The 11,247-nt window shown below is 41.0% G+C and overlaps 1 protein-coding gene across 3 annotated transcripts in view; it reads left to right on the top strand.

The window, feature by feature from the left end:
* Positions 1-6,323: 6,323 nt before the first annotated feature.
* emid1 (EMI domain containing 1) overlaps positions 6,324-11,247 on the top strand; it is a 55,927-nt gene continuing 51,003 nt past the window's right edge. For all 3 annotated transcript variants that reach the window (XR_008321796.1, XM_053325831.1, XM_053325830.1), the window contains exon 1: positions 6,324-6,864. Coding sequence is in view for 2 of the 3 variants with exons in the window: in XM_053325831.1 (XP_053181806.1) it covers positions 6,674-6,864 (191 nt within the window). In the remaining variant the exon portion in view is untranslated. The remainder of the gene's footprint in view (positions 6,865-11,247) is intronic.

Genomic DNA, 11,247 nt, shown 5'->3' with positions numbered 1-11,247 from the left:
TATACTGCATGTAACTTACTACATCATGTAGCCTGAGTGGTGAGAGTGCATCTGTAATTAGTGAAGTAGTGGTTATAAACTGTGACACACAGATGATGATCATCACAAGACAATCAACCATCAATATAGAAATATATTTTTCTTAAGTCACCTTAAAAATCCATGTGATCACTGTCATGCTTCTCATATTATGTTGCCTCCTCTAATTGCCAAAAGTTAAAGGTTAGACAGGCCCCCTGTCAGCTTTAACTTTTAAGGCTATCATTAAGAGAAAGATCAGGACATGTTTATGACACAAACAAAAGGGGAGTAATTATGTGTCCCTGTTGAAAAGAGGAAAAAGGATAGTGTGTTGTTTAATGAACCCACAACAAATGTGAATGAGCACATCCTTAGTAAATGTGCACCTACACAGACAATAGGTAATGGCGCTTTCTCTGTTTGCACATTAAGGGGGAAGGCAATAAAGTAAGCAAGAGAGTAACTACTAAAGAAATGACAGATAAGAAACAAAAAGCTTCTCAATGGAATTGCCTCTTTGGAGGCCAAAATCATTTTCAGCTGCTTGTGACGGGAGGGATTTACATCAACCCTAAACTGCTCCAGTTCCTGCTTGGCACCAATTCTTTCGCCGGGTGGCCTCATAAAATACCAAAAGTGCCCTGAAACAAAAAACACTGACACATCACTTTCCAGCCCCTCCACCCCACCCCTTATCCCAAACAGTTTCCCTTTGTTGTGATTGAGAGCAGGTGGGCTCACTCAGTCCCATTCAAGAGCACGCACTGCACTATATGCTGCTTCTCCCTGTAGTCTGTGAGTGTCAAAGTGTTAACACCATCTCTCATCGACTGAGATCTTCACCGAAATTATGCTAGCCAGTTGCATAAGTACTCCTTGCAGCCTGCAGAATCTTTTGCAGCTGGCGAGACTTGCAGCTCTGCCCATGCGACCTGAGAGGTGTAGTCACCACAACCACAGATATAGATCTTGGGCCCCAGTCGCCGGTTTCAGTGCCAGGTGTTTAGTTTGGAACAGGACCGCAGCCCTGTGGTTACTGGCTGCTTGCAGTGTACCCCTACATGTCCCACAAGCAACTGTTCTCCTGCCACTGTCCACCTGCATGGGCAGTGAAGGCTTCAACAAGAAGCATATATCCCTCCCCTTAGCCATGATAACATTCAGAGGGTATACAGCTTAAACTATGGAAGGAAAATAGATGAATAAACATAAACATACAAATAATGTAAAATAATCATAAAATAATAATAATAAATAAATGATAAGTTGTTAGGGTGTGTACGTAACCTTCTCCTGTTTACAATAAAATACAACATATTTTTAATCCATTGTACAAATGTTGGATTACAATCTTTCCACCTAATTAAAATTTGTTGCATGGCAAAGGTTACGAGACCTAGTTTATTGTTATTTAATAAGATTCTGTGTTACCACAGTAAAGGGAAGCTGATGATTCAATGGATTTATCAGTAGTTTTGGAAAGCATATCAAATATTCATTGCCAAACATTAGATCATTTAGTAAAATCCCCAAACGAGAGAGTGGCTTGATTATGCTTACAACACTCACACATGGGGTCTAAATGAGATGTTAACTGGGATCATTTATTTGTGGTCCAGTGCAGTTGGTGGAAAATTTTAAATTGCATAACAGTATGTTTCATTTATCTTTTGAGTATGAATATATTCCCCTCATCATCTTTGGCTAAATGGATTACGAAATTTCTATATCCAGATCCCCCTCTCACTGGCCTTTATGGGAGTTAAGACTTGTCATAATTTTTCCCATTACATACGTATGTCACCAATATTTCACTTTCTGGATGATATGATGTCATTGATTGAGTCTAGGAGTGTGTCTGGGGGCTGTGAAAGGAAGATATAAAGATATGAGGCTACAAATGTGTAAGTATATGAATTAATGTGAACTAGAGATATTACATTTCTGAACAATCTGCTGAAACGTATGAAGTACAAAACATGACATAACTGACAACAATAAATAAATACACTTAAATATATAAATAAATAAATACATATTTTCATTTCTACGTGTATTTATGTATTTATTTGTGTATTTATACATTTATGTATTTATTTATGTCTACATTTATTTATTTTTATATTTATTTATTCATTTATTTCAGTATTTCTACATTTCCACATTTATTTATTTCTGTATTTCTGTCTCCTTATGTTAATGAGGTGGGTGGTTCTAACATTAGTCTTAAGCACGATTGGTTTGAATGGTGTGTGTGATACTATTTACTACTACTGCCTGGACTGGAGTGATAGCTACACGAAACTTTTCGCTGTAGACCTAAGTGCCAGACATGGAAAGTGTTGTTATGAGCCAATAGTTTGAGGTAATTGACGAGTGATGTAGACAACCACGAACCCACCGACTACCTCCAGTTTGGTCTGACTGCGGTCAAGTGAGCCATTGTGCGTCTTTTCGTGGTCAAACCAGCCGCATCAATATTTGAAGTGCGCCCGTATTATAGAATATATGGCAAATGCACAAGGTCTTGTCTGAATTGTTTCCATAGTTTTAGAGAATCTATAACAATTGGGTTATTTAGGCTCTGAATATGGCAGACTAGAATATAATAAGACAAATAATGAGGTGGTTTTACAAGAGTCTCTCTCTGGAATTAGCCAGTCAGCTACAGCTGTTACTTTATTTCTTTCCATCCAAAATTATTTGATGCACAATAGTAGAGCTTAAAGTTTGGCAGTGTAAGCGTTCCCTGCTGATGAGGTCTCTATAGTATAGCTTTGCATATGTGTGGGGGTTTTTTTATTCAAAATGAAGGAAGCAATCTTTCTATTCAGATAAATGAAGATAACACATGTTAATTCTACCTGATTCAACCAGAGAAGGGTGACAGATCCCATCAGTGGGTATTCTTCTAAAGAGAGGACAGGAGAGAGGGGAAATTTGATGAGAAAAGGTCTTTAAATGTGTGTGTGACCCAGACACCAACATAGTTTATTTTGTCAATGCACACTTTAAACGGCACCATATGAACAAATTGGTATTCTATTGCTCCCAAATTTGTTGGCATCAATTCACTTTTTTCTGTGTTTAGCCAGACATTTAGAAATGAGGAAGGGTCAGAGAGATTAACATATCATCTGCATAGCTAACGGTTCAATTGTGATTGAAAAAAGGATAAAAAATTTGGCCCAAATCCAAATTTCTCAGGAGAATGAAGTATATAGTTCATCTCCAATTGATCAAAGGCCTTTTCGGTTTGTTGAGTGGAGGGACCATAAATGATCTTATATGGGTGCCTGATGTTGAGGGACAATTGAGGATTTTTTTATACAGCCTATCTGGTCTGGTGACATTATGATAGGAAGGACTGTTTCAAGAGCAAAAATATAGTACAATGGGAGCCAGATTCCTGTTGCTTTTTGCCTCTTTTCAGATTAAATATGGTAGCTTATTTTAATGTTTCAGACAGTGAGCTAGCTGAGTCATTATACACAGAGTTTAAAATGGGAACAAATTGGTTTTAAAATTTCTTAAAGAAGTCTATTAGATATCTATCTAATGGCCATCTCAATTTCTCCAATTGAAGATGGAGACTTGAGCTTGGCTGCTGTCACAGGGTCTATGTGAGGGATCTCAGCACTTTGGAGAAATGATTTAATTAAATGATCATCTCTCTGTGATTCAAACAGGGGCAGATTTTACCATAAGGCAATGCAGACCATTGCCTGGAGCCCCCAACTAAAACGGGACCCAAACAGCTATAGATTTATTATCATGTTTAGATATGAAACGGTGGTGGTGTTAGTCTTCTAACTCATTAAACCCTGAACACTGCTCATGTCAGAGAAGCAGAGGGAAAACCTGGTAAACGACTGCAGCTATGGAAATAATCAACCTCCTTATGATGGAAAGAAACCAGGTATATTTACTCTAGTATTAAGCTCACAGTTTTGAGTGCATGTACTATACTTGAATATTAACATTTTATGGGACAGTGTACTTCTACTATAGCCTGGATAATGCCAGACCCTACCACAATTGAGGTTGGGTATTCCCCTCCGAGCCTGTGGTGGCATGTTATCAAGATCTGGGGTCTGTAGGTTGACCTACTAACCTCTCATAGATAACCTCTGATCTGACATCATCTGAAATGACATCATCCAGATCAGAGGTTAGTAGGTCAACCTACAGACCCCGGATGTTGATAACATGCCACCACGGGCTCGGAGGGGAATAGCACTAACGTATCATAACTAAATATTGGTGAAATGAACTAGTTTCGCGGCAGATAATGCATTATATAGAGGCTGCGCTTCGGTGCCTCGTGTACTCGCATTATACGGATACGCAGCGCTCCACTGGAGCTAATTTCGTCCAAACGACTCCAAATGACACCAAAGTTGTCTGGGTGAGTAAATGATCGTATTTTATGCTAGAAATAAGGTCCAGGTTGTAAAAAATGGTAATTATCTTTTAAATGCTTCTGTACGCTACTGGACAAATTTACAGCCAATCATATCAACGATCGACGATGACGTATTCAGAGCCAGCGCTACAGTCATGTAGCGCAAGTTTTTGTTCTATTTTCAAAGTGAACCTTCCAATTTATTTAGCCCACAATCTACTGCTGCTTCAAACCAACAGTTGCTGCACCTCTACGGTCGTCATCGCCTTGAGCCCGCCTCCCCGTTCTGTGATTGGTTCCATATCTCAGGTGAAGATTTTGTCTCGGTGGCCATGCTAACTTTCTGAGTGAAGTTGAATGTCACTAGAATGAGAGCATGGGTTTACCCAGGCTACTTCTCCTCCACTTCTACTAGGAATTCAGATCCTGTGATTTCAGAGGGAAACACTGTAGTTGTGATTGTACTTCATTTGTCTGACAGCTTGTTACTGGTTACTTTATGAATTAAGGTTTTAAACACAAAACATATGATCAACAGAGAAAATATGACGGACTAAATTATCCAGCAGTATTTATAGCAGCTAGAAGACCAATTAGAGAAAGGATGAAAATAAAGCATGAAGGAGGCCTCATGACTGAGTTTGATTAGGGCCCCCAGATCACTAAATCCGCCCCTGGATTCAGATGCATAGAAGTTGCAATAAAACCTACTAAAGTGAGATTTAATAGCAAAGTGGTCTATACATACCAAACCTGGTTCATCAGATAGATAGCTGGACCATGGGTCAGTTCACTTGTTAAAGAACAATGGATCCACAAAGACCTGAGGCAGAATAAATGTAATGTCTTCCTTTATGTACAAATTGTTTTGTTATAGGCGTATTAGTAAATATTGAAATTATCTTACTGTATTCTATGTTCTTTATCAGTTCCATGTTTTACACTACATGAACTTCAGTTTATTTTACTACAGTATACAGTACTATTAAAAATGTGATAATGTGTTAAAAAAAAGTGTCATTATGTTACAGTAATGTTTTGAATTGGTTGTTAAGGCTATTTTGGCGTGTGTGTGTGTGTTTGTTGTGTGTGTGTGTGTGTGTGTGTGTGTGTGTGTGTGTGTGTGTGTGTGTGTGTGTGTGCGCGCGCGCGCGAGAGAGAGAGAGAGAGAGAGAGAAAGTTTGATTGTTTGTGAAGATGAAGCATAATGTAAACAAAAGCAAGTAACAATAGAGATAAACAGTAAATGTGTTTTAAGTGCTTCCCATACTGCTGTGCTGACGATGACATATTTGGTGTTTGAGTTAATAAGAGATCAATTTGTGATGAGTTAAAATCTGAGAATCTGAGTGTAAAAGTGGCTCGAGTTGTCATGAACTGTAAACAGGATTTGGTTGGTAGATTAAGCTTCAATTTATGTTGGTGATCTGGGAATATAGTCACATTCCTGTACCAAAGGAAGAATCCATTAAAATGCAATCAATGTGCCAATGTGTGTCTGTTTAGTGAACAGCTTTCTTTATGGACTTTTTTCATTATAACTTCAAAATCTAACAAGGCCAGAACTGTCACAATTTGATTTTATATTCACTTGTGGTCACCAAAAACAATTACTCATCACAGTGATTTCAGAGAGGCCCCAGAGAAGCAGCCCTATAATTCATTTAGAAGAAACAGAGTGCGTAATAGCTCTCGTCTTGAGCCTGCATTGTCCTCTGTGAGAGGTTGAAACGGGGCAGGGTAAAAGGACCCAGCAGGCTGTGCTTTTAAAAGACCCGAGGAGACTATAAAAGTGGTTTCATGCCCGCTGCAGTGAAGACTGAGCTCGGTGTGCGCACAGACAGACGGAGGCAAGCAGAGCTGAGAGAGGAGCACAGCACACACACACACACACACACACAGAGAGTATCCAAGGTTTATTTTCTGATGTCGGGATCTCTGTGAGAGACAAACGGGGAGCGAGAAGCGGCATTTTTCTTCCTCACCCTGGATTTTCAGACAAGCTGTTTCGCAAACTAAACCATAGTCAGAAATCGTTTTTCTTTTACAGTCTACAGAAGTGCATGTTTTCTGTTTTAGCGGATGGGATGCGCGTCTTCTCACTAACCAACCGGCCCGCTGCTGTTTGACATATTTCCTCCCTCTATACCCGAGCTGGATTAACTCACCGGTTTTCCTTCTTACCGGGGGGAAGTTGGCCTCATTAAAACTTTTTTCTGGCCGTAACGTACTTTGGATGCTACGGAAATGGGACAGCGCCAACGGGAGAGCGTGTCCGCGCTTTGCAGAAAAAGTTTGCTTTGGACGGTGCTGATCCTCTGGCTGACCACGTTTGTGGACGGCACCTGGAAGACAGGACTTTACAAAACCTACTCAGCCGGGACGCAGCTGAGCAGAGACCAGACAGCAGCCTCTCACACCTCAGTGTATCAGAAAAGGTAAGAACTTTCACTTCCATTCACTTTTTTACGCAGATATACTGCATATCAAAATGTTCGCCTTATTATGTGCGCATTATAACTTATCTATTTTTAAACCTTTTGGATACTCTTGTCAATACATGACGCTGTAGAGCTACTCCCATCTCCATCCATCCACCAGGTCCTATTGTCTTCCTGACAGTTGGTTTCCTTTTTCCTGTACTGGCAGCACACATTGCTGTGCTGACTCCCGTCTCAGCTCGGTCACCCTCTCCTCCTCCTGTGTGCACCTCCTCTGTCTGAGGTGTGCTGAGCTCTTGATCCCTGCAGCAGGAGATGCAACAACTCCCTACATCTGCTTATTCTCAGCTGTCAGGGTGCCCTTCAAAGATATGCATTTGTATGGTTCATTGAAAGCATCACTATCAGTCCACACAAAACCAGCTTAATTATGTGGATCCTCCCCAGCAGAGAGGGCAGAAAGCATCTCCAATAGGTGTAAGAGAGAGATTTAATGTCTGTAATAAAGTGCGCAAGATGAATAGCTGAAGAAAAGGTCACTGAATGAAAGGGACTGATCCCTCCTTGCAACCGCAGAGTTGTTGATGAGGGCGTTTCTGAAGGAGTCACCAGACTAAACACACAGGCAAAGAGCACTAACCCGCTTAATGATGAAGTTGTCCCATCATTTCCCGTCATACAAATATTTATGCAGTCAAGCTCGAAGTGTGTGAGAGGGGTGAGGGTGTGTGGCCCAGAGGCCTTTTCTCTTGGGCACGTCCAGGTGGCTCTCACATCTCCCAGCCTCGCTCCACTAGCTCACTTCCCTCCCTCGCTGAGCTCCCCGTGTCACTCACAGCCAGAGGTTTGTGGACATGTTTACTAAACACAAGCAGCTGGGACTCAAACTGCATCTGGGCTTATTTTTTTGGGAAGAGAGATGAGTTTACAGTGGGTTTGTTGCTGTTTGTAAGCGGCAGTGGAGACACTTAAGAGTCAGCCACTGCACTCAGAGGCAGAAAGGTCAGTGGGTTTGACGTGACATGAGAGGAGATGAAAGTCTCTGTCCACCTGCTGTCTGGCCTGATCTGTGAAAGCAGCAGTTTATGGTGTGTCAACAAAGCCAAACAGTGGCGGTGGGATCTCAAGCCTTTCTCATGGGCATTAACAAGTTGACATTCACTGACACAAAGTGAACTTGTCAGTGGGGTTCAGGCATTTAAAGGGGAAATAAATATTAATTTTAGCACACTGGGAAGGAAGTTCATCACATGAAACCCTTTAATGGGAATGTCTTCTTATACAGGCCATCTTCACACAGTGATTACCCAAATCAAATGGGATTAACACCTCTTGAGTAATTTCTCGACTGGTGGGGTCGCTCTGTAGAGGAGCTGATAAAGTGTTCTTTCACCCTTGTCACTCTTAACAACTACATAAGCTCAGTACGCCGGGGGGTTACAGAGGTAGCTGCTTCTTTATTTCTTGTCTCGTCCATTTCTTTATCCTCCCTCGGAGAACTTGTCATGGTCTGACAGGCAGTCTGAGCCCTTTGGCGGCCCTCATTCCTCACCCATCTTAACCATACCCACATTTCTTTAAGCATGGGAATGGAGATGGCAGGGATTCCAGTGGCTTAGCCCAGTGTGGCTTAAAGCATTTGACCATTCACATAATGTATGTGCTTAAAGAAAAATGTTCATGGATGTTTGAAAGCAGACACCAATTAAAGAGCTTGTACACTTTGGTGACCAGAGCTGCAACAATTTGTGGATTAATCGATTAGTCGATTCACAAAAAATGATCTGACACTATTTTGATCAAACATATTAAAATCTAAAAATTTTGGTAATCATTTTATGGATTATTTACTGTACAGGGTTAGGGTTATCATTTGATTTAGACAAACATTACAAGTGATCAGTTAAGCTACATAATGATGGTTTATTCATGAGCTGTGATCAGGCTGTATGAGGCCACAGTCGTGATACAAGTGGATTCTTTAGTCCCTTTTTTTGCTTCCAACCCCAAATACTTAGAGATGCACATATCTGCACACACACACACAGAGCTTGCAGGTGTCCCAACCTAAAAGCACAAAACAGACAAAGACAAATGAGAGTTTTCTTTGTTCCTCCGTGGCTGCTGTGAAGAGTCACTTAGCCCTGACCTTCAGTACCTTTCTGTGGGGCTTTGATTTATCCTCACTGTCCTCACATGCAGATGGAAAACAAACGGTAGCTTTGATACTGCTGTATAGAAAAAACTCCAGCACCCTCATTAACCACTCATTTACTAATTCTTGAAATGCAACTTGAATTAAACTCTTGTTGATTTAATTTATTTTTCAAATTCTGCTTATCAGTCACTCTAATTATATTTGTTTTTCCAGCAGCTGCATATCATGACTCCCTCTCTATTCATTAATGTCACTGTGCCTTGTATGCTGTTTTTCTCATTGTCGTTTGTTGTTGCACCACATTTATCTTTCGTCCCTCTTCTATCCTGTGGGACCAACACTGCTTCATAATTGTCTTTCCCTCTCCTTCCTTGTTCCCATGGGAAGCTCCCCCTGCATGCCCTTTATAATAAAATGACCTTTGTCCCCTCTCCTCTTCTTTCCTCTCCTCTCCTCTCCTCTCCTCTCCTCTCCTCTCCTCTCCTCTCCTCTCCTCTCCTCTGCCTGGCCGTTTGCCACATCTGTCTTTTGTCCTTTGTTCTCCTCCAACTATTTTTCCCACAGACAAAAATCTAGAGAAATTCCTTCAGATTTCTATCCTGCTGCATCTCTCAAACATAACTTTGAGCTGTCAGCCCTCCTCCTCCCACAGTACGTGAATAGACGGATGGATGAAGAGGAGTTTACTGAGACGTTTTTCACTCAGTCTGACCGGCGTTTTGCCCTCTTGTCTGTTCACACGGCTCAGCTCCCAGCCTCTTCCTTTCCGCTGCTTCCCTACTGCTGGAAGTGCACTAACTTAGCTCAGTAGTGTCATCATGAAAGATGCAGGCTACATGGTGTACAAGAGGAAATTAGGGCACACACAGAAACAAGGACACGGCACATAAGCCTTTTTGACAAGTTCATGTGCTCTCCATCACCATTTGCATTCATTTAAGGGTTTTTGGTTCTCTCTAATGTTTTACTGCTTTGGCATCAGTAGCGTTGAGGAGCAGATGGACCAAAGCTGTGATTTTTCCTTCCCTTAAAAATTGTGGATTTCTTTGTTAGCAGTTGGCTGTGGCTGTGTTTGACTGTGAGAGATGGTTGATGATTTATTTAGCGTTCTGAGTGTGCCATGTGTGCATAGAGACTTGATACTCACTGAGGACCTGCTCGGTGCTTTTGCCAGGGAAACAGCATGGTGCTGGTGGGTTTCACATTTCATAACACAAGGACGTCTCCAGTCAGAGGAAGGTGTTGACTATGAAACACCTTAGAGTGACGGACTGAGAGCACCAAGCACCTGTGTCCATTAATATCAAAACAACTAAAATCAATGGAGCATTGTGCAATAGGTCTCTGCAACAAAATGAGGTGCTATTTGATGAAGGGCTTATAAGTATGACCAATTTTTAATCTTTAGTCTTTTTAGATCCCAGAGGAGATAATACTGTTACCTGTGCTCAGTTAATACAATTATCTTTAAGCTTCTGAGCCAAAAGAAACATCAAAGGAGTATATCCTCAAATCCACCCTGGAGACAGTGTTGTTTTTTTGTGCTTATTATGTCTTGTGAGTTTCAGTAAGTTATGTAGGTAATGCAGGTATTGGCTGTCAAGCTATTTGGGAAATTGTAAATTATGTTATGCCCACTGCTTTTGTTATTACATTCACTAAAGCAACAGCGGCTGGCGTTTCCTCTTTGGTAATTGCATAAGTGCAATGCAAAGAGAGTGAGGAAGACCATAAAAGCTACCCCCACATGTACCCCCTGGTGACAATCTTAGCTGTTCCCAGGTGAAACCTCCCCTCAGCCTGGGAAACTCAGATGTTTATCTGTTGGGTCTGGAGGATAAGTGGTGGGGGAGACTCCCCCTACTCCCCACATCTCTCTACCTGACCACAGCTCCTTCAACGTCTATAATTTTCCCCTGATGATTAGAGCTTTTTTCTGGACACGAGAAAGCAATCATATGCCAATCATATAGATCTGTGTTCATTTTTATAGTCTTACACTAGATTGATATGCTAAGATACATGAAGGGTGGGTCTGTATTTAAATAACATGTGGCAGATCAATTCCCCACTTTCTTAACATTTATGAGATTTATGATTAAATCAAACTGTGTTTCAGTTTTTCACACTCTTTTATCTTTTCCTACCTTTCCTAATTCTTGAAATATGCAGTGTTTGACTCAAGCTTTTTTAATTTGAACTCTAACTGGATAATGTAACTT

The sequence above is a fragment of the Scomber japonicus genome, chromosome 9 (genome assembly GCF_027409825.1).
Source record: "Scomber japonicus isolate fScoJap1 chromosome 9, fScoJap1.pri, whole genome shotgun sequence".
NCBI classification, from domain to species: Eukaryota; Metazoa; Chordata; class Actinopteri; order Scombriformes; family Scombridae; genus Scomber; species Scomber japonicus.
The sequence above is the reverse complement of the archived record's forward strand: the minus strand, read 5'-3'. Positions and strand labels throughout refer to the sequence as shown.